Here is a 24,392-nt window from a genome sequence, read left to right on the forward strand (position 1 = left end):
TGCAGGAAGGGACCTCACTGGGCCTCTGGAAAGGATGCCTCTGTATCCGAGACTAGACCGTTGCCTGGCTCCCGTGTCCTGGGCTGTGCCTCCAAACCAGTCTTTAAAATTTTTTCCCCTGGGGATTGCCCAGAAGGCAGGGAGGATTTGGACACATGTGGAGTGGGAAGTTGAAGGCTTTTGGAGACTGTGTTTGACTAAGTAGGAGGAAGCCCACACCGTGTGCTCAGGATATCTTCAGTATGGCTGGACTTGTCTTCTGGACTTTAAGGAGGAGCTGGGGCTTGCCCACAATGACTTGGGCTTGCCCCCCACCCCTCTTATGGTCCAGTCTGGTCCAGTCTTCTTTCTCCCCTTTCCCTTACACTGCTCCTGGCTGACTTAGGGCATGGAGTGGAGAAGCTGCTGTTACGTTGCTGCATTTAGGGATCAATCCAGCAAACATTGACTTCTCAAACATCCAGTAAAATATTCTGTTAGTCCTGCCGTTCAGCTCTTTTTTTTTTTTTTATTCAAGTGTGTTTAAAAACTTGCTGAGATTTCTCTGGGCAGTAAGAAATCAGAGCTTTTACATCAGGATTTCCTCTCATGAAGTCTGCCCTCCCCAATCAGGAGACTGATTGGATATGGCAGCGAGCTGAGAGCAGCATCCTTGCTTCTCCCCTTTCTTGGGTACCCCCTCCCTACCCTGGCTCTAGCACAGGGACAGCGACAGCCCCAGAACTGGTGGAGACTGACTCCCAGAAAAAAAACAAAAGACTCGCAGGAGGTGTTTGAACATCCTCCCACTCCCCACCGATGGGGAGGTATTTCTGTGGCGAGAACGTCTGTCCCCATGTGCACTTGGGGTGTGTGCACCAGCTGGCATGATGGGATGTGACAGGGTCTCGCCCGGGAGAGAGCTAGGGTCTGGTGCAGAGTGCAGAGCTGTTCTCAGAAATGAGAGATCTCAGAGCAGGGAGCGAAGCGGCTGCTCTGGAGAAGGCCCGTCCAAGTAGGAGACCCTTTTGGCAGTGGCTTTTTTTCTTTTATTAATATTCATGAGGAGAGCCAGGAGCTGTAAAAAGTGTGGACTCTGGACTCAGGCTGCTTGTGAAAAGCCAAATAACAGTGATCCTGCCAGAGAGGCATGGCTATGAGCAAGGACTTTGCAGTCAGACGTGGGTTGAAATCCCAGCCCCACAACTTCTTAGCTGTGTGACATTAGGCAAGTTACTTGACCTTCCTCCTCATCAGTTGTCTCATCTCTAACCCAAGGCTAAGAATCCCTAATTGGAGCAAGATGACTGACACATAGCAAGCCCCTGATAGAGACTGGTTGAATGAATGAATATGTAAGGCAGTAAACAGTGCCTGGCATAGAGCAAGCATTCAGTACATGTTAGCAGTTGTTATCTTTTGATCACCTGCCGTCAATAGGTGATCTTGATCTTTACACTCCTATGTGCTATCATTATCCCCACTTTATAGATGAGAACACTGAGGCTCAGAGAGGTTAAGTTCCTTGCTCAAGGTCACACAGTGAGTTAAGTTTCAGAGTTGAGATTCAAACCTAGATCTGTCTGAGTCTTCTAGTTTGAGGTCTCAATTTAGATTCAGAAAAGGGTAATACTTGGAGCCAGTTTGCCAGAGTTTATTTGCATTGCAATCTGGAGCTAAAAAGAATGGATCTGAGAGTTTTCACCTCTGCCAAGGATCCTCTGAAGGGGCTGTGGAGATGGTGGTGGGCAACCAGAGGGCTTTCTCTGGAAGCTCAGCTATTTCCTGGGCCAGCAGAGGGCTTCACTGATGCTGCGTCTTAGATCTGTCACCCATGGGTGTACGAGATGCCTGTCTTCTGGACATTCTGCTCTCATGGATTCTTGCCAAATTCAGAAAGTCATATTTGTGATTTGGGCATTTACTTGGTGAAATCTTCTCTGGCCGAGAGTTTCATGTGGTGTGGGACAAGCCTTCAACCTTTCTGTAGCTTCTCTCCCAGGAGAAGCTGTTCTCTTCCTCCTCACAAACCTTTCGTGGCTGAGTCTCTCATCCGCCTTTTAACCTGCTTTGGCACTGAGCCGTGCGGAAGCCTTTTGTGACAGGCGGTGGCTTCGGCCTCATTCCAAAGTAGCCACCGGTCAGGACAGCTGCAAGGGAGGGTCTGAGGGCTTCTGTCTGATGCCCGCTGTGGCCGGATCTGGCCACAGCTCTCCCGGAGGCTGGCGCGGCCTGAATTGTAGAATGGCTAGTGCGTTGATTAGAAACGCTGGCAACAGACTAGTGCCTTTTAGTAAAGAGCTTTTCCCCCTTTTTTCTTTCTTTTCTGGTGGTGCTGGTGCTATGGGAAAAGGCTTTCATAATTATTTATTGGTGCATCTTCTTGGGGATTCTCCCATATGTTCCCACCCCTCGGATCATTCATGGAAGGAAGGTGCATCCCACGCGAAATGTTTTCCTTGGTGCAGAGGTCCCTCCTCTCTCCTCCCTCCCTCCCTGTCCCTCTGAGCTTCTGTGACGTCAGCCCGTCAGCCCGGAGGTGACTGGGTGCCTTCTCTGCCTGCAGGTTCTGAGGCAGGGAATGCAGGGAATGCAGCTCTATTGCACAGTCGCCTCCCAGCCCTCAGATGATCTAGGCTGCTCTTTTCACTTCCCCAGTGGACCCTGTTGTCTCACCTGCCACATGCTGCTTTCGCAGCTGTAATTGGGGGAAAAGTGCTGATGGCTTTTTGCTTCAGAGACCATTGCTTCCCTGTCTTATCATACCTGGGTGCCTTATTCTTTTGATGACGATGCACCCACGTGGGTTCGAGAGAGAGCTCATTTCTGTCTCCGGTGTGCGTATTTGAAGAACAAGGTCCTCTGTGTGTCTCTTCCCAGTGGGAGTGGGGAACCTGTGCGGCCCCCGGGTGCTTGTCCAGGGATGCACTCCAAACATGGCGAGGCTTGGAGGAAGATCGATGGCTGCTGCTGGGTTTGGGCTCCAGATGGTGGGCAAGGAAGCTCAAGCCTGTCCTCCTCCACACAAGGCAATTCTGACCATTGAACATTTTCCCCTCAGGTATGAGTCTTCCTCCGAGGAGGAAGATGACAGCCCAGGAAGGGAGCCACCTCGGTGATGAACACTCGCAGGGACTGTGAGGGGCGGCTTGGCGAGCAGCTTTGTGGTGATTTATGGGAGTCAGGGGCTGCCGGAGAGGGATGTGGATGCTATCAGCTCGGTGGATTAAATGCCCATTTCCATTGTTATTGACGTATAAATTATCAGTGCCAAGGAGACTGTGAGGGGAAGGATTTCTGGGGCAGTGATGTGACACATGCCCCAGGATATGGACTCGTCTTTGCCCAAATCTGTCCTCTGGGCTCTCAGGAAGCCAGCATTGGAACTGAAATAAAACCCCCAAGTCCCAGCTCTCACGATGCCGGCAGCAGCCACCTTCATTGCTAAAGCAGCCATGGCGAAAGAGGTTCCCGAGTGGATTTTAAGAAGTCGGGAAGACCTTTGAAAAGGTAGTGTGGATTTCCTCAGCTGGCAGGAGCCGTGTCAGGCCACGTGCACGCATCACTTTTGCCTGGGTTCTTTTTATTCCTCTGTGGATTTGGAAGCATCGCTGAAGGAGAGAGGGGATCTTATTCCTGGGAAATGGAATCGGCTTCTGAGTCCAGCCAACAGCAGAAGAGAAAACTGGTAACCCACGGACTGGAAGATCAAAAGAGGGTAAGTGAGAACTTTGTTGCCTGGCTTGTGGCGCCAGAATTGCTAAGCACGATTCAGAGCGCCCAGGTGGTCGCCTGCGTTGTTGCTGTCATTGATTATGCTGGTTTGTCTTTCTCTGGATAAGGAGGTGGGATGGTGGCTCTTGATTTGCCAGGTCCTATTGCTGGACTTGAAGCCTTGACTTGTTGGGCAAGGGGAGAGAGAAAGAAGGGGAAAAAAATCAGAAAGGCAAAGATTTATAAGCCTTAGCTCAGGGAGTTAACAAAAAGTGTTGGTGTTCTGTAAGTCAAATATGAGCTTATTTGTACTGAAGCCCCCCTTTGGGATTTATACGCTGTTAGCACCGTTTGGAAATGGTACTCTTGACAGCGGTGGTTTCATTTGAGTTATTCACCATGTGGTCTGCTGGCTCTTGTGTTTATGGATCAAAACCATATTCTACTCCACTCTTTGGCCGCATCTGTGAGAACGTCAAAGCCATTTAAAAAGGCCCATTGAGTGTGGGTCATTTGCTGTCATTAGTCTGAAAACTGCAGTCACCCAGGACTTGTGTCTTGCAGTTAAAGTTCAACTTGTCTTCAAAAGCCAAATGCAGTCTAGAGTAGCACTGAGTGGCTGGTTTTCCTGTGTTTCCTCATTCCCAGGGGGAATTTCTGGGACCAGGGGTGGCCAGGGTTAAATACAGCACAAGCAGAGTCAGGGTCTATGTTAATCTGAAAATAACTTCTGATGTTTCCTTTGAAATGTTGTGGATGATTGAAAAACTTCTGGTATTCTCTCCGTGTGGAGTGGAGTATCCCTTCTCTTCATGAGTCTCAAAGATCGTCTCTTCCTGGTGTGAAATACCTGTGGAGGTGAAAACTAGCCTTACACCTCTTCCCTATACTTTTCAATGGCTGTATGTGTGTGTGAAAAGGATTTAGTATGGGGCTTTGCTCTGACCTTCAAAAAAATAAACATAAATGGAAACAAACCATATTTTAAAAACACAGTTAATTACTCTATTTCTAAAAAAAGTTTCCACTCTTTAAGCTGCACTCACCATAATGTGGGAAGAATGCCCACTATCTTAGACACCTGGATAAGTGAAATTTGTTTTGTGGTCTTTAATTTTCCAGTGTATAACCTGCTAGACCCGTCTGCTCCTATTTCTACGGAGCTTTCTGAGAGATGGGAGGAAAACTGGTAATTGTTGTGAACAGATCCTAGGACTGACTGCATTTTACTAAGTATAAGCCAAGTTTGATATCCAGACAATTTAGTGGAGGAACATTTGGGACCTCTGACACTGTAGAATATTTTAATTGGGCTGGTACACCGAGATAATATGCAATTATGACAGCCTCTCCTTGGTTAGGTATGGATATCTGCATTTCCCATCTGTTCTTGGCTCTGGCTGTGTTGGGTCCACATGTACTATGGAGCCTCTGGAAGTAGAATATAACCCCAAGTGAGGCTCCGCGGCAGCTGGGTTAACATCAATTGGTCATGCTCAGCTGACATTCATTTTAACTTGAACTCTAGCTGTCATGGCGATTATTAAATTTATAATGATATATGTAAGATCCGTTTTAATGACTCTCCATGCTTGAGTGAGCTCTCACTTGTGCTGGCAAAACAAGGCTTAATAGAGTATTACATTTCATCTCCTACTGAATTTTCCAGGCAGTGGTTGAAACTTTGCTGAGGAGGAATTAGATTGCTTTTTCTGATAGGCATTGTGATTATAGTTCCATATTGCTCGAGTACAGTTCTGGGTACTCTTGTAGAAATACCGCCACTGCAACAGCTTCTGTTGGCGGCAGCAGCTTCTGTTGGTGTGTGCATGTGTGTGTTTGTGGGTAAACACATACCCCATTTGTGTCAAGTGTGAAGCTGAACAAGCCTCCCGGCACACAGCCTGGAATGTCTTGTCCCCGGAGCTGAAAGGCGACTCTCCAGTGTTTTGGCTCAGATATCTCGGGTGAGCTGAAAACCCCTCTTCAGGGGGGATTGGCTGAAAATCCAACAAAGGCACAATCAAGGCATCCGTAGGGGAGCTGGGAAATCTCCATCAGCATGCTTAAGTTACCACGCGTTCACTGGCACCAGATCCTTGTGGCATTGCTGTCAGTGAGCGTGTGTGTGTGTGTGTGTGTGTGTGTGTGTGTGTGTGTGTGTTATCTAGGGAAGGACAATTGTGGGTAGCTGCGGAGACAAGGCAGAGAGAGAGTGGCCAGCTTCATTTTGCTATATTTCTTGCTGTCCAGAGCAGCAAAGCCATTTTCTTTAAGGTTTGGTAGGTTTCCTGCACCTTGTTGTAACTTGGCCCTTTTTTTGGTTTTCATACAGATAGAGTGCCTTGTTGAGGGCTCCTCTAGGATCTGGCTCTTTGAGGGTATTTGCCTGTGCTTTCTGAGGTGAAGAGTGCCAGAGAGCTGGGTTCAAATTCCAATTGTGCTGTGTGACTCTGAGAAAGCTACTTAAACTCTCTGACTATTAGATTCTACATTTTCCAAGAGGACAATAGTATTTAATTATAGGGATACTGTTAAGATTAACTGAAGTAAAGCTGGTACGGACTCTGGTGATTAGTAATTATTTAAGAAATGTTCTGTATATTCTTGGGACAATTTGCAATGTGAGATTTCTTATTTTCCTTTTGTTCTTAGAGGGCTGCATGTGATTTTGTTTTAAATCTTTAAAAAAATACTCAAGGAATACACACTCATTACACATTCAAACATTACAGAAGAATTCAGAGTGTAAATTCCTCTTTTCTCTAGTTTTATCCAGCAGTGACTGCTATTAACAGTTTGATATATACCATTCCTGACTACTCTTGGTGTGTGTTTCTTAATAAAAGGAAATCTTACTGAACATATTTTTAAGAACCTTGTTTTTCCACTTAATATAGTGTGGACATCTGTCTGAGTCATTACATGCACACCTACCTCATGCCTTTTAATGACTAGAGAGAGTTCCATTATAGAATGTGCCAAAATTTATTTAACTAATCCCTTGTATGTACAGTTAGGATGTTTCCAGGTTTTGGTTTTTGCTCTGTGATTTTTTTTTTTTTTTTTGGTATTACAAAATTCCTTTTTTCATCTATTCAGCAAGTATTTATGAAGTACCTTCCATGTGCCAAGTCCTATTCTTGGAGCTGGGTATCAACTAGACAGACATGATTGCTTTCTTCCTGAAGCTTACATTCTAGACTAGCACTTTCCATCCAACTTTCTGCAATGATGGAAATGTTCCATTCATGAACCGTGCACGTCAGTAGCCACTAGTTATATCTGGCCACGGAGCACTTGAAATGTGGCTAATATGACTGAGAACCTTATTTAGTTTAAATTGGGAATTCCCTGGCGGTCCAGTGGTTAGGACTCTGCACTTCCACTACAGTAGGCATGGGTTCGATCCCTGGTCGGAGAACTAAGATCCCGAATGCTGCACGGTGTGGCCAAAGAAAAAAGGTTTGTTCTCATTTAGTTTAAATTAATTTAAGCTTAAATAGACTAGTTGGCTACAGTGTTGGACAGTGCCTCTCTCGACAGCTACATCATCTATTTGCAGACAATGGCCTACATGCTAAAGAAAATAAATAGGCCTGGGTAGTGTCATGAGTATGGCAAGGGTGAATTTCATACTTATAATTATTTTTTAATTTTCTTTTAATTGAGGTGTGACTTACATTCAGTAAAGTCCATGCTTCTTAAATTTACAGCTTGATGAATTTTTTTTAATCTCTATTACACCTGTGCAGCCACCACACAGGTCAAGATATAGACCATTTCTTGACCCCAAGAGGGTGTGTTGTAGCTGGGTATAAGGGATGCCCCCCTAGGGAAGTGCCTTTTGAGCGGAGACCTCAGTGATGAGCAGCAGCTGACCATGGGAAGATCGGATGGCAGACTTCAGATGTGAACGTGCCCAGACTCACCCCGCAGCAGGGAGGGGTGCCATTCAGAACTCCCCCTTGGGGGACTTATCTTGGTGCCACTTATGGACAGTAGCTCCCCATGCATCCCTAGCACTTGTCAAATTCAAATTCTGTGCTGACGTCAGGAAAAATCCAGAGAGGCGTGGGGCTGCAAATTGCCACGGAGAGAAATTCAGTGAGGTAAGTATTGTTCAGTGCTGTAAGAACCCACTTAACTAGCACAGATGGGAGAAGTAAAGTTTCCCTGACAGACACCTATTGATCAGTCAAGGGAATGACTTTTTGATTGATTTTTTTCTCTACTCCTCCTTAGAAGTTTGTCCTTCACAGACGGAGCTTTCCCACAGAGGATGAACATAAAATAAGAATTGTTCAGGGGTTTTTAAGATACTTGATGACTGAGTGGTGACAAAGATGGCTTAGTTTGAATATTCTCTGGGCTGTCAGCTTCTCAGCATGAAAGACTTCCTGGGGACAGTTTTTTAAAATGACTTTGGAGAGAGTGAAATTGGGCTTTGTGTAATTAAAATTTCCCGGGTTGGCCGAACAGCTCTGGGTTGCCAAATGCTGCCCTACAAAGTGGAAGATATTACCATACTTGCCCTGTCATCCTCTCCCCTTCATTTTTATTACTGGCATCCCTGACTTCCCCGTCAAGTGGTTGCAGCTCAGAATAATTTTACCTTCTCCACCACCTGCTAAGTCCTCTACCTTTTCATCCTATCATCAGTTCCACTTGCTCCTGTGCTACATTGTATGTGCAGCTGTCTCTTCTTTCTGGTCTTACTGCCACCACCTTCATTTCAGGTCCAGGAATTCTTGCTTGGCTGGTGGCATAGCCTCCTGACTGGCTCTCTTGTTTCCATTTCTCCTTTAGACCATCCTCCACTCCTGGCCAGATTACTCTTCTTGGAGTCTTTCTGGAGTGTTGTCATCCTATTCAGTGATTTCCTGCTATGACCTTACCCTCCCCAGCCCCTGGCACTTTACGCTGTGCCCAGCTTCTAGGGTGTAATAAGTAGAAGCTCAAATCTCATTGGAGTCTCATAGACCTCAGCTTCACCCCTGGAAGAGTTCTGTAACCTCCCTGAGCTGTTTTTTCAGTGGTATTTATTCATAGCTTGTAAGATGCTTAGCCCTGTGCCTGGAACATGGTAAATAATCAGTGAGTGGGAATTGCTGTGATGATTATAGTCTCCCATTCTCTTTTATCCAAATATTCTCTCGCCAAACTCTCATTTCTGTTTCATGAACAACCCTCACGTTTCCCCCACCTCTGAGCCTTTGCTTTTGCACATGCCCGCCTGTCCACCTTGAGACCCCCTCATCCGTCCTCCATGAAGAGTGCATCCTCCTCCTGTTTCTAATACCTTGTTCACATGCAGCCGGGGTAGCAGTTCACGTCATTCTCCTCATGGCCCAGATGTTTTTCTACATGTCACACCCTGTACTAGATTGTTGGCTCATTGAAGAAGGAACTGGTCTTGCCCATCTCTTCATCCCCTGGCACACAGTAGGCACCAGTAAATATTGGTTGAATGAATGAACGTTAGTTGTTGCTTTGAGATTTCCTTTTCCCTGTGGTCCTGAAGCTGAATCTGATCTTCCAAAAGGACTGGTTTAATATGTTGTCCACTCTTAGAGAGAGAAGAGGGAGAAATAGGATTCAAGGAGATGGTTAGGAGTTCGCTGCAGTGATTGAATACATTTGATTCGGGAGACTAGATTGGGTCTGGTGAGTGGAATAGAAAGAAGGGGCCTATTGTAGCGATATTTTGAAGGAAGGAGCAGAAGAATTTGGCTTAGCGACTAGACTAGTCCCTAGACTGACAGAGAGGGATGAATCTAAGATGTTGCCAAGCTTTGGTACGTCGGTGGCTGGAGGGGACTTGCAGCCCTTTGGAGCGACTTGAAGTAATGACACCTTCTAATGCTTCTTACAGCAGAAGTGCTCTTTTGCTTGGTTTGCACGAGTGGAAGCAGAGCAGTTGTTATTTCTTTTCAGGCAAAGAAGGAAAACAAGATGTATTTTAAGGTACTTTTCCCAAGCACACATGACTTAGATTTAGTGAATCTTTCAGAAAGGATTAAGAAATAGGCTAAGGATAGGGAAAGTAACTAACATATTGTACAACTGCTATGTGCAGAGAGTGTACTAGGCACTCATGTTATCTCATTTAGATCTCCCCCAAGCCCTTGACGTAGGTATTACCAACCCATTTTACAGATGCAAAGGAAAGGATTTCTCCAAGTTTCCACAACTTATTTTGTCTGCTAGGCTCCAGCACCTCACTGTAATTTCACCTACCATTAGGATTATATCTCTAAAAATTTTTAACTGGAATTTACTTTAAAAATAGTTTCTTCTAACTTCCTTTTAGTTGTGTACTTGTGTATACATGGACATACACATACACACACGTGCGTGCATACATACTCCAGAGCAGGGTTTGCCTGTGTGGCATCTTACAGGTGTTTGTTCATCTGGGAACTATGTCCATATCATTCCTGAAATCAGAGCTCCATGCCACCACCCTCCCCAAGGTCAGTCTCCGGCCATGGTGAGGCTGAGCCGCTGTAGAGGAATTCTCCTCCTAGTGATCTGAGCTCTGAGATGCTGCCAGTGTGGTCAGGGCTCTGGACGAATGGATGCTCACATGTCAGGTAAAAATGCAGCTCCAGCCCCAGCTCCCTGAGCTCTTTCCAGATGAGCTGAGATGCTTGCTCTTCGGCCTGGGCCCATGTGCTGCTGCCGCCCCTTTGTAGCCGGAGGTGGAAGCAGTTACAAGTTGATCAGCCTCCAGACACCTCCCTGCCTGGATGGCCTGCCTGTCTGCCTGGCATGCATGGAGGAGGGGTTAACCAAACACTCAGGGGATGTACACCAAGGGCCTCCCACAGCACATTTCATATGTCACTGAAGGCTGGAAAAAGACTGTAGCCGGATGCAACTCAATTCAGTAAGTTTTGAGCTTCCGTTCAGGTATAGGAGGAGAGAGGCTGGCAAAGGGGCCGGGGCAATGCCATGCTTTCATTCCAGTGTGGAGAATGTGAGACAGCTCAAGATCAGTCTCATTTATGCATTCATTCATCCCACATTTATTTATTGAGTCCCTACTATATGCCAGCCAGCCACAGCATGAGGCTCTGGGGTCATAATGATGAGCTTAGATACTGTCTCCGGTCTCTTGGCACTTCCATTGCCTTGGAGGAGTCAGTTCAACCAGCAGTGACAGTGATATTACATAAGTGTGTGTCTGGCTTGGAGAGGTTGGCAGGGGTGAGAGGGTGGGCAGAGAGTGCTTCCCTGGAGGAGGAGGAACTTGAGCTCTGCCTATAAGAGGCTGAGTGAGGAGCACACTGGAGGGAGCACTAAATAAGCAGCTCGCAGGGTAGACTGAATTGTGTCCCCCTGCCCCAAATTCATATGCTGAAGTATACCTCAGAATGGGACTGTGTTTGGAGATAGGCCCTTCAAGGAGATAATTCAGGTTAAATGAGGACAAAAGGGTGGGGCCCTAATCTGCTATGACTGGTGTCCTTCTGAGAAGAGGAAGGGATGTGTGCACAGAGGAAAGGCCATGTGAGGACATAGCGAGAAGGCTGCCATCTGCAAGCCACAAAGAGAAGCCTCGGGAGAAATCATACCTGCTGACACCTGGATTTTGGACTTCAAGCCTCCAGAACTGTGAGAAAATAACTTTCTGTTGTTTAAGCCACCTATTCCACGGTATTTTGCTATGGCGGCCCTAGCAGACTAATACACTGGCACACGGGGAGAGAGAGAGTTGGCTTAAGGCATTTTACCTACAACAACCCAGACTGTAAGCTCCCTGAGGGCGGACGCTAGGTCAATTCCCCAGCATCCAACACACTGCCTGATGTCTGATAGGTCTTTAGGTAATACTTGTTGAGTGAGAAAATCCATGAATGAAAAAGATGAGGACAGAGAATGGAGAAACTGGACAAGCCATATGAACAGTTGGGATTTTGTCCTGTAGGCATTGAGAAACCACTGGGGGTGTCAGAATTAGGGAATGCCCTGAAAGCGGTGCTTGGGAAGATTTCTGGAATAAACCAGGGTGAATAGGAAGGTGTGAGGGTAGCTGTGCAGGTGATAGAGCCTGGAATCAAAGAGACCAGTTAGAAGGCCACAGTAGCCACATAGGCATTCATTATAAGCTTCCATTCCAGGGCTAAGACAAAGGGAAGGCAGAAATGAGCACAGATACAAGGAATAGAATCTGAGGAACAGAAACAGGCCAGCAACTGGATATGGTTGACTCCTATTCCAGGTGGCAAGAATCCCAGGGGTCTCCAAGGTTCAGAGCCTCCCCTCACCATACCTGCTAGAATGGTGTCTGATAGCCCAGTGGCACTTTGGATTATGACTAATGTACCCCGGATGCACCGTGATCTCCTGCACTGGTCATAACAGAGTAGTTGACTCTGTCTCCATTTGGTGGATGAGGTAAGTGAAGCATGGACAGGCCAAGTGACGGGCCCAACATCACACAACTTGTTCATAACTAGATGGGGGTGAAGATCCCTAGTCTTTATCCTCTAGTTTAGGGTCACTTTCCAGGGAATAAAACTGCCTTCCTCAGTCAGCAGAAATAAATGCTGATGTTTTGTTATTTTAGCTTAATTTTCAATGGGGAAGAAGATGACATTTTTGGGACCCTACTTTAAAGATACTGGAAAAGTTAATTATTTTTGGTCCTAAAGGTGCTAGAAGTTGAACAGTAATTCAGGCACCTCAGAGGTGGCCTCTTCCCATTTATTTGAAAGATACACATAAATTGCATGAGGATAGCTTTGCAGTAAGTTCTAGCTCTGTCCCAGCTGGCTTCCAGGAACCAAATTACTGTGTCCTCAGCACAAAGGAGGGCTGAGATTTAATAAGAAGTAGTAAGCAGTGCCAACCTTCCAGCTGGCTTCCTATGTAGGGCTGGCATATTTATTAAAGCCTTTTACTTACCTGATCTCTTTAGACTTTAATTTTTTCCATTGGTCTGTATTGTTTCATCATTAATTCCTTCCTTAAACTATATAAAGTATGGTCTTAAACTGGAGGGAGAGAGTGGCAATGTCACCTAGGCTGTTTGGTATTTGTTAAGTACATAACTTTGGGACCTTATTACATTGGATAATTTATCCTTTCTAGCCTCTGTTGCTTCATCTTGAAAATTAGGATGATAATAATAAAACCTTTGGTGAGGATTATGAGATATAATGCACTTGAAGTATTTAATGCGGTAGTTAGCACACAATTAAGTATTAAATGATATCTATTATAATTCTTGTATGTTTCCCTTTCCTTGGTTGGCAAAATTCTCTAAATGGCATATTTTGGGAATAAAATGGGGGGGGGGGTGCGTGGAGAGGGAGATGGGTGCCTGCTGTTCATTTGAGTTTCCATTTCTGGTTAACTGAGGTCATATAAAATTACTTCTAGTTTAAACTTTTGTTTCTGCATGTCTCCCTCAAAGAAAGTCCGCTTTTCTGCTTTAGAAGTAGAGTCAATGAAAACAACCAAGTCTTCCTTTGTGTAGCAATCCTGTAGGAACTTCCTTGACCTCATCGTTCTGCACATTAATTGACAATTTACAGGACTCTGGTATGTACAGATGAGGCTAAACCTTTTGTGTGATTCCAACACTCCCCCACCACAAGTTGCATTTTTTGCGTGAATATGTTTTCTGAATTTCATCTATTACACTTTGTAGCATCCCCTAAAACTGCAGCACTGGGAGAAAAAAATCTGGTTACCTAGAGGTAAGTTCCAATTAATCAAGGTTTTCCAAATCGTGTCCTAGGTTACTTTGCTCCTAAAGCTTAGATCAGATTCCTCCATGCCTGTGGTTTGAATCAAAATAATGACATCTCTGACTCCTATCCTCAGGGCATTAATTTTTAATCTTCCTTCTCTTTGGGATAATTAGAAAGAGAGGGACGGGGTGGGGGGGGTTAGGGAGAGAAATGCAAGGAGATGCGGTTGGCAGAGCAGGAGTGGGTGTTTTTATAATGCAGCCTCTTCTGGGAAGAGGGAGCATCTGAAGTCTTGCATCTGCATTCCCAGTTCACTTGAGGCAGCAGAGGCGAGGGCTGGAATTGGGACGGTGGCTAATGGAGCCAGATCGGGGTGGTGTCTGATGTGGGAACTGGAGGTCATTTGGGGAATGAGCCAGAGCTGTGTAACTGTGTGTGTCAGAGAGGAAGGTCGAGAAATACACTTGGGTGTATGTGGGGATTTCTCCCTTGGCTAAGCTGAGTAAGTACAGACAAGGTTACCCACAGCCTTGCCCATTTCCTGTATCCACGCTCCCTTGAACCTCTGGGGGGGGGTCACAGTGGGACTTGAAGGACAGGAGTCAACATCTTGATTACAACTAGCAATATGCATTTTAAATGTGTCTTCCAGTGATTCTAACGTACACTGAGGTTTGAGAATTACTTTCACGATGGATTAAAACCTGTGACCACCTCCATCAGCACCAAAATCAGGGCTTTGCAGGAATGGGTTGGAGGAAAAAAATTTTTTTTTTTTTAATTGCAAAGAGTTTCACTTAAGTTCCCTTAGGAAAAAATGAAGTTTGTTGTTTGTTAATGGAAAGGACACATGTGCTTAGGAACCCAGAGAAATGTCAAGAACCAGGCTTCAGGAAGGGCAGGAAATAAGGCAACTCCAGGTCCCAGCCATTTGTTCCTCCTTGGCTATTGTGTCCCTCCTCTGCTTCTCTCAGTGCATCTCTTCCTTTCTCTTCTTCCCAGCACTCGTCCTCTGCTGCTATTCATAGTTTCTTCCTCTTCCCTTTTAACGTCAAGGCTGACCCTCATCACCTCCACCTGCCATCACAACTTAGCTCTTTCAATATTACTGTCCACTGAGAACTTCCCTTTGTGTTGCTTAGTTCAGAGTCGTGCTATGCTCAGATTGGCTCATCTCATCTTGTCCAGCTTAGAAGCAAGTCCAGAGAGTTAGATCAGCCACTAGATTGGCCACTCATGAGTTGTGGGTCTGTTCCTGGGCCTGTCAACTGTGGCTCCAGTGGGGGTGGGTCACATGGTACATGGCAGCCTTTGAGAATAGATTATCCCAGGAGGAGGCATGTGTAGGCAGGCAATGACTGACATCTCTACGGTATTAGATAGAATTTGATGGAAAGAGGAGACTAGAGAGGAGGAGGCACTCTTTGGGTTGGATGGTCAGGGGAGTGATGGAATCATCTGTTGAATGTCTGTCTTTGTCACTGGATTGTCCCTGCCTTCGTAAAGCTCACAGTTCAATGGAGCAACTAGGTATTAAGTGAATATTGAAACAAATATCCACTTAGGTTCCACTGATTGATAAATGAAATATACCAGGGAAGATGGGGCTTTCACCAATGGAAAACAGGGGCTTCCCTGGTGGCGCAGTGGTTGGGAGCCTGCCTGCCAATGCAGGGGACACAGGTTCGATCCCTGGTTCAGGAGGATCCCACATGCTGGAGCAGCTGAGCCCGTGCACCACAACTTCTGAGCCTGTGCTCTAGAGCCCGCGAGCCACAACTACTGAGCCCACGTGCCACAACTACTGAAGCCTGCGCACCTAGAGCCCGTGCTCCACAACAAGGGAAGCCACCGCAATGAGAAGCCTGCGCACCGCAACGAAGAGTAGCCCCCGCTCGCCGCAGCTAGAGAAAGCCCGCGTGCAGCAATGAAGACCCAACGCAGCCATAAACAAACAAACAAACAAACAAATAAATAAAAGTTTGTTAAAAACAAAACAATGGAAAGCAGGAAGCCAAATGGTAAGGTGGGAAGAACTTCAGCAATTTGAACAATTTGGGTTTCAATCTGTGCCTCAGAATGTATTGGGTCTTTTGATCTTGGAAGAAGTTTTTTAATGTCTCTGAATTTCACTTCCTCATCTATAAAATGTGGATACTAATAGTTTCTACCTTGTGCGGTTATATTAAAAGAAATAATGTATGTAAAGTACTTAGCACAGCACCTGGTATGTTGCATTGGTACTGATCAAAACTGAACTTTCCTTTACCAGTCTCTGAGCTCATATTAAGCCATGAGAAACTGCACTTTGTTATTGAGGTGTTAGTGGGTTTACTTTGGGACTAACATCTCTTGTCTATAGAAGAGTGAGGAAAAGTCACACTAACAAGAGGACTTGAGTTACAATCCCAGTTCATCACCTGGCGTGACAGCTACGACTGGGCGAGTCCTGTCTTTCCTTGGGCCTCAGCTCCTGCTGGACTTGTATGAAGTTCTTTGATTCCTTGGTCTGGCCGTTGCTAGTATTTGGCATGTGGGTAGCTTTAGGAGGGGATCTGGTTGGAAGGCCGGGCAAAGTTCCCAGCTGTAAAACATCTTCGTCCCTGGCTGCCTTCCATCATCCAGAGGCCGCTGCATCAAGCCCAGGGAGCCAACTCGCTCTGCCGATTGAGATCAAGGGTACTTGGAAACAGGAGCCCTGGATGCGTGCGCTCTCTTCTCTTATGGCCATCAGTCACTGGCAGGGCCCCGGCTAGGACTGAAGAGGGAAACAGCAAATAAGCAGTTTGCATTACTAGAACAACATGAAGCCCTTTGCCTCCGGTAATTGAAAAAAATCGAATTTCTGCCAGTGTCCCTGGAGCGTCTTCCTACTTGGATTCCTGTGGAGTCTCCAAATTTTATTATCAACACAACTGAGGAGGGAGAAGGGAGTGAAGTTCGCTGCTGGAGTGAAGTTGTGAGGAGAATCCCTGGGCCCCCAGAATGGTGCCCAGAGATCCTAGATCTCAGATAGATTAAGGAGGATGAGGTAGAGGTGATGGGGAAAGACATGAGTGAGGGCAGTGCAGATGCCTAGAGTGGGGGTTGCCTGGAGGGTGGAGATGGACTGGCGATTGCTGAGGTCCAGTGGTGCAGGGATTTTAGTACTTTGTCATCTTAGGTAGCGCTGTTGTTCCGACTTCAGGCTCAGAGAAGTTAGTAACTTTCCCATGGTTCCAACAGCTGGAAGCAGTAGCCCTGGGTCTTGAAGTCAGCTCTGCATGACTCCAAACCCTATGCCCTTTTTCATCAGATGCCATTATAGACATTAATATACTGCTGCCCTGACTTCTGCCATATTATTAATACTCCGTATCTGTTTTTAAATTGACTCACTTAAAAAAAATTAGCCTTATCACAGGATAGTATCAGTGAAATCCCAGGTTTGATGTGCTACTTATTTTTCTTTCTAATACTCATTAAAATGAAATCATGGGTATGAAGTTTTTAAAGTTTATTGATGTACTACTTAAAATAACATATACCACCACGGGTACACAGACCTCAGTTTGGAAACACTCCCTGTACGTCATTAGCAATATGACAGCAACAATAATAATATCGACTGATTACTGAACACTCACCATGTGCCAAGTTCTGTGCAAAGCATCACAGTGGGTAGAACATGGGATCAGTAGTCAGACCTGGGTTTGAAACTGAAATCTGCCACTTCCTTTGATGTTTGACCTTCAGCAAATTAGTTATCTTCTCTGTGCCTCAGTTCCCTCATCTATAAATGGGGATAATAATAATATCTCTCTTCTAGAGTTGTTTTGAACATTAAACAAGTTAAAATAATACTTAGAAAAGTGCCTTGCACATATTAAGTGCTATGTTAAGTATTAGCTCTTATTCATTCATTCATTCATTTGACAATTAATTAATGTTTGAGCATGTTCTGTATACCAGACAGCATTCTATAATCTTCACAAAAATCTGATCGTGGATATTATCCACATTTTACAGATGAGAAGACTTAGGTTGAGCAGCTTCCCCCAAGGTTCCCTAGCCTAAAACATGATGAAATTGAAAATCAAATCCAGGTATGTCTGAAGCTCTACTGCTATGATTTTTACAGAACACTTCTGATACAAAATGTGTGTGTGTGGTGTGTGTTTTTCCACAAAGACCAGCTTTGACACCAGCTGGGTGTCCTACAACTCAATTCAATTCATTTCTCACGCTATCTACCTGGAGTGAGTGTCAGATCCCTCAAGTTAAGGGCTCAGTCCCACAAGCCTGCCCCTGGTTCAGATGCTAATTGTTAAGTCCAGACCTCCTGTACTTTTTTAAAAAAATGTTTTATTTATTTATTTTTAAAATTTTTGAATTTTATTTTATTTATTTTTTAATTTTTTTAGAAATTTCATGTAATGTCTGAAACATTTATATTAACATATTTCCATACAAATAACCCAAAGAAAGTTTAGTATTAGTTGTTTTTTGTTTGTTTGTTTTTTTATACTGCAGGTTCTTATTAGTCATCAATTTTATACACATCAGTGTATACATGTCAATCCCAATCGCCCAGTTCAACACACCACCATCCCCACCCCACCGCGGTTTTCCCCCCTTGGTGTCCATACGTTTGTTCTCTACATCTGTGTCTCAACTTCTGCCCTGCAAACCGGTTCATCTGTACCATTTTTCTAGGTTCCACATACATACGTTAATATACGATATTTGTTTTTCTCTTTCTGACTTACTTCACTCTGTATGACAGTCTCTAGATCCATCCACGTCTCAACAAATGACTCAATTTTGTTCTTTTTTATGGCTGAGTAATATTCCATTGTATACATGTACCACATCTTCTTTATCCATTCGTCTGTCGATGGGCGTTTAGGTTGCTTCCATGACCTGGCTATTGTAAATAGTGCTGCAATGAACATTGGGGTGACTGTGTCTTTTTTTTTTTTTTTTTAAACCAGAATTTTATAGCAGCATTATTATTATTTTTTAAATTAATTAATTAATTAATTTTATTTTATTTTTTTGGCTGTGTTGGGTCTTCGTTTCTGTGCGAGGGCTTTCTCCAGTTGCAGCGAGCGGGGGCCGCTCTTCATCGCGGTGCGTGGGCCTCTCACTGTCGCGGCCTCTCTTGTTGCGGAGCACAGGCTCCAGACGCACAGGCTCAGTAGTTGTGGCTCACGGGCTTAGTTGCTCCGCGGCATGTGGGATCTTCCCAAATCAGGGCTCGAACCCGTGTCCCCTGCATTGGCAGGCAGATTCTTAACCACTGCGCCACCAGGGAAGCCCGCATGTGTCTTTTTGAATTATGGTTTTCTCTGGGTATATGCCCAGTAGTGGGATTGCTGGATCATATGGTAATTTTATTTTTAGTTTTTTAAGGAACCTCCATACTGTTCTCCATAGTGGCTGTATCAATTTACATTCCCACCAACAGTGCAAGAGGGTTCCATTTTCTCCACACCCTCTCCAGCATTTGTTCTTTGTAGATTTTCTGATGATGCCCATTCTAACTGGTGTGAGGTGGTACCTCACTGTAGTTTTGATTTGCATTTCTCTAATAATTAGTGATGTTGAGCAGCTTTGCATGTGCTTCTTGGCCATCTGTATATCTTCTTTGGAGAAATGTCTATTTAGGTCTTCTACCCATTTTTGGATTGGGTTGTTTGTTTTCTTAATATTGAGCTGCATGGGCTGTTTATATATTTTGGAGATAAATCCTTTGTCCGTTGTTTGGTTTGCAAATATTTTCTCCCATTCGGAGGGTTGTCTTTCGTCTTGTTTATGGTTTCCTTTGCTGTGCAAAAGCTTTGAAGTTTCATTAGGTCCCATTTGTTTATTTTTGTTTTTATTTCCATTACTCTAGGAGGTGGATCAAAAAAGATCTTGCTGTGATTTTTTTTTTTCACACACACTGTATTTTATTTTTACAAGAGATAAATAGACTGACACCAAGCATTGTACATGGATGACCACAACAAAAGCAACAATGATTGCAATTACCAAACATGATCTTGCTGTGATTTATGTCAAAGATTGTTCTTCCTTTTATAGTGTCCAGTCTTACATTTAGGTTTTGAATCCATTTTGAGTTTATTTTTGTGTGTGGTGTTAGGGAGTGTTCTAATTTCATTCTTTTACATGTAGCTGTCCAGTTTTCCCAGCACCACTTATTGAAGAGACTGTCTTTTCTCCATTGTATATCCTTGCCTCCTTTGTCATAGATTAGTTGACCATTGGTGTGTGGGTTTACCTCTGGGCTTTCTATCTTGTTCCATTGATCTGTTTCTGTTTTTGTGCCAGTACCATATTGTCTTGATTACTGTAGCTTTGTAGTATAGTCTGAAGTCAGGGAGTCTGATTCATCCAGCTCCGTTTTTTTCCCTCAAGACTGCTTTGGCTATTCGGGGTCTTTTGTGTCTCCATACAAATTTTAAGATTTTTTTGTTCTAGTTCTGTAAAAAATGCCATTGGTAATTTGATAGGGATTGCATTGAATCTGTAGATTGCTTTGGGTAGTATAGTCATTTTCACAATATTGATTCTTCCAATCCAAGAACATGGTATATCTCTCCAACTGTTGGTATCATCTTTAATTTCTTTCATCAGTGTCTTATAGTTTTCTGCATACAGGTCTTTTGTCTCCCTAGGTAGGTTTATTCCTAGGTGTTTTATTCTTTTTGTTGCAGTGGTAAATGGGAGTGTTTCCTTAATTTCTCTTTCAGATTTTTCATCACTAGTGTATGGGAAAGCAAAAGATTTCTGTGCATTAATTTTGTATCCTGCAACTTTACCAAATTCATTGATTAGCTCTAGTAGTTTTCTGGTGGCATCTTTAGGATTCTCTGTGTATAGTATCATGTCACCTGCAAACAGTGACAGTTTTACTTCTCCTTTTCCAATTTGTATTCCTTTTATTTCTTTTTCTTCTCTGATTGCCGTGGCTAGGACTTCCAAAACTATGTTGAATAATAGTGGTGAGAGTGGACATCCTTGTCTTGTTCCTGACCTTAGAGGAAATGCTTTCAGTTTTTCACCATTGAGAATGATGTTGGCTGTGGGTTTGTTGTATATGGCCTTTATTATGTGGAGGTAGGTTCCCTCTATGCCCACTTTCTGGAGAGTTTTTATCATAAATGGGTTTTGAATTTTGTCAAAAGCTTTTTCTGCATCTATTGAGATGATCATATGGTTTTTCTCCTTCAATTTGTTAATATGGTGTATCACATTGATTGATTTGCCGTATATTGAAGAATCCTTGCATCCCTGGGATAAATCCCACTTGATCATGGTGTATGATCCTTTTAATGTGTTGTTGGATTCTGTTTGCTAGTATTTTGTTGAGGATTTTTGCATCTATACTCATCAGTGATATTGGTCTGTAATTTTCTTTTTTTGTAGTATCTTTGTCTGGTTTTGGTATCAGGGTGATGGTGGACTCATAGAATGAGCTTGGGAGTGTTCCTTCCTCTGCAATATTTTGGAAGAGTTTGAGAAGGATGGGTGTTAGCTCTTCTCTAAATGTTTGATGGAATTCACCTGTGAAGCCATCTGGTCCTGGACTTTTGTTTGTTGGAAGATTTTTAATCACAGTTTCAATTTCATTACTTATGATTGGTCTGTTCATATTTTCTATTTCTTCCTGGTTCAGTCTTGGAAGGTTATACCTTTCTAAGAATTTGTCCATTTCTTCCAGGTTGTCCATTTTATTGGCATAGAGTTGCTTGTAGTAGTCTCTTAGGATGCTTTGTATTTCTGCGGTGTCTGTTGTAACTTCTCCTTTTTCATTTCTAATTTTATTGATTTGAGTCCTCTCCCTCTTTTTCTTGATGAGTCTGGCTAATGGTTTATCAATTTTATTTATCTTCTCAAAGAACCAGCTTTTAGTTTTATTGATCTTTGCTATTGTTTTCTTTGTTTCTATTTCATTTATTTCCGCTCTGATCTTTATGATTTCTTTCCTTCTGCTAACTTTGGGTTTTGTTTGTTCTTCTTTCTCTAGTTCCTTCGGGTGTAAGGTTACATTTTTTATTTGAGATTTTTCTTGTTTCTTGAGGTAGGCTTGTATAGTAATAAACTTCCCTCTTAGAACTGCTTTTGCTGCATCCCATAGGTTTTGGATCGTCGTGTTTTCATTGTCATTTGTCTCTAGGTATTTTTTGATTTCCTCTTTGATTTCTGCAGTGATCTCTTGGTCATTTAGTAACATATTGTTTAGCCTCCATGTGTTTGTGTTTTTTACGTTTTTTCCCCTGTAATTCATTTCTAATCTCATAGTGTTGTGGTCAGAAAAGATGCCTGATATGATTTCAATTTTCTTAAATTTACTGAGGCTTGATTTGTGACCCAAGATGTGATCTATCCTGGAGAATGTTTCATGCGCACTTGAGAAGAAAGTGTAATCTGCTGTTTTTGGATGGAATGTCCTATAAATACCAATTAAATCTATCTGGTCGATTGTGTCATTTAAAGCTTCTGTTTCCTTATTTATTTTCATTTTGGATGATCTGTCCATTGGTGTAAGTGAGGCGTTAAAGTCCCCCACTATTATTGTGTTACTGTCAATTTCCTCTTTTATAGCTGTTAGCAGTTGCCTTATGTATTGACATGCTCCTGTGTTGGGTGCATACAATTGTTACATCTTCTTTTTGGATTGATCCCTTGATCATTATGTAGTGTCCTTCCTTGTCTCTTGTAACATTCTTTATTTTAAAGTCTATTTTATCTGATATGAGTATTGCTACTCCAGCTTTCTTTTGATTTCCATTTGCATGGAATATCTTTTTCCATCCCCTCGCTTTCAGTCTGTATGTGTCCCTAGGTCTGAAGTGGGACTCTTGTAGACAGCATATATATGGGTCTTGTTTTTGTATCCATTCAGCAAGCCTGTGTCTTCTGGTGGGAGCATTTAATCCATTCACGTTTAAGGTAATTATCGATATGTATGTTCCTATGACCATTTTCTTAATTGTTTTGGGTTTGTTTTTGTAGGTCCTTTTCTTCTCTTGTGTTTCCCAGTTAGGGAAGTTCCTTTAGCATTTGTTGTAGAGCTGGTTTGGTGGTGCTGAATTCTCTTAGCTTTTGCTTGTCTGTAAAGCTTTTGATTTCTCCATCGAATCTGAATGAGATCCTTCCTGGGTAGAGTAATCTTCGTTGTAGGTTTTTCCCTTTCATCATTTTAAGTATATCATGCCACTCCCTTCTGGCTTGTAGAGTTTCTGCTGAGAAATCATCTGTTAACCTTATGGGAGTTCCCTTGTATGTTATTTGTCGTTTTTCCCTTGCTGCTTCCAGTAATTTTTCTTTGTCTTTAATTTTTGCCAATTTGATTACTATGTGTCTCGGCGTGTTTCTCCTTGGGTTTATCCTGTATGGGACTCTGTGCTTCCTGGACTTGGGTGGCTATTTCCTTTCCCATGTTAGGGAAGTTTTCGACTATAATCTCTTCAGATATTTTCTCTGGTCCTTTCTCTGTCTCTTCTCCTTCTGGGACCCCTATAATGCGAATGTTGTTGCATTTAATGTTGTTCCAGAAGTTTCTTAGGCTGTCTTCATTTCTTTTCATTTTTTTTCTTTATTTTGTTCTGCAGCAGTGAATTCCACCATTCTGTCTTCCAGGTCACTTTTCTGTTCTTCTGCCTCAATTATTCTGCTATTGATTCCTTCTAGTGTGGTTTTCATTTCAGTTATTGTATTGTTCATCTCTGTTTGTTTGTTCTTTAATTCTTCTAGGTCTCTGTTAAACATTTCTTGCATCTTCTCGATCTTTGCCTCCATTCTTTTTCCGAGGTCCTGGATCATCTTCACTATCATTCTGAATTCTTTTTCTGGAAGGTTGCCTATCTCCACTTCATTTAGTTGTTTTTCTGGGGTTTTATCTTGTTCCTTCATCTGGTACTTAGCCCTCTGCCGTTTCATCTTGTCTGTCCTTCTGTGAGTGTGGTTTTTGTTCCACAGGCTGCAGGATTGTACTTCTTGCTTCTGCTCTCTGCCCTCTGGTGGATGTGGCTATCTAAGAGGCTTGTGCAAGTTTCCTGATGGGAGGGACTGGTGGTGGGTAGAGCTGGGTGTTGCTCTGGTGGGCAGAGCTCAGTAAAACTTAAATCCCTGGGGCTTCTCTGGTGGCGCAGTGGTTAGGAATCTGCCTGCCAATGCAGGGGACATGGGTTCGAGTCCTGGTCCAGGAGGATCCCACATGCCGCGGAGCAACTGGGCCTGTGCGCCACAACTACTGAGCCTGCGCTTGGAGCCTGAGCTCTGCAACAAGAGAAGCCACTACAATGAGAAGCCTGCGCACTGCATCGAAGAGTAGCCCCCGCTCGACACGGCTAAAGAAAGCCCGTGTGCAGCAACAAAGACCTAATGCAGCGGAAAAAAAAATTTAAAAAAACAAAAAAAAGAAACAAATAAAACCTTTAATCCGCTTGACTGCTCATGGGTGGGGCTGGGTTCCCTCCCTGTTGGTTGTTTGGCCTGAGGCAACCCAACACTGGAGGCTACCCGGGCTCTTTGGTGGGGCTAATGACAGACTCTGGGAGGGCTTACGGCCAAGGAGTACTTCCCGGAACTTCTGCTGCCAGTGTCCTTGTCCCCACAGTGAGCCACAGCCACCCCCCGCCTCTGCAGGACACCCTCCAACACTAGCAGGTATGTCTGGTTCAGTCTCCCCTGGGGTCACTGCTCCTTCCCCTGGGTCCCGATGCACACACTGCTTTGTGTGTGCCCTCCAAGAGTGGAGTCTCTGTTTCCCCCAGTCCTGTGGAAGTCCTGCAATCAAATCCCACTAGCCTTCAAAGTCTGATTCTCTAGGAATTCCTCCTCCCGTTGCCGGACCCCCAGGTTGGGAAGCCTGACGTGGGGCTCAGAATCTTCACTCCACTGGGTGGACTTCTGTGGTATAAGTGTTCTCCAGTCTGTGAGTCACCCACCCAGCAGTTATTGGATTTGATTTTACTGTGATTTCACCCCTCCTACCGTCTCATT

At 44.0% G+C, this 24,392-nt stretch overlaps 1 protein-coding gene across 1 annotated transcript in view; it reads left to right on the forward strand.

Annotated features, from left to right (window-relative positions):
• Window positions 1-3,128: 3,128 nt before the first annotated feature.
• NAV2 (neuron navigator 2) overlaps window positions 3,129-24,392 on the forward strand; it is a 746,877-nt gene continuing 725,613 nt past the window's right edge. The window contains exon 1 of the mRNA XM_068556818.1: window positions 3,129-3,697. Coding sequence (XP_068412919.1) covers window positions 3,623-3,697 — 75 coding nt within the window. The 5' untranslated portion in view covers window positions 3,129-3,622. The remainder of the gene's footprint in view (window positions 3,698-24,392) is intronic.

This window comes from Eschrichtius robustus, chromosome 11 (genome assembly GCF_028021215.1).
Source record: "Eschrichtius robustus isolate mEscRob2 chromosome 11, mEscRob2.pri, whole genome shotgun sequence".
Lineage (NCBI taxonomy): Eukaryota > Metazoa > Chordata > Mammalia > Artiodactyla > Eschrichtiidae > Eschrichtius > Eschrichtius robustus.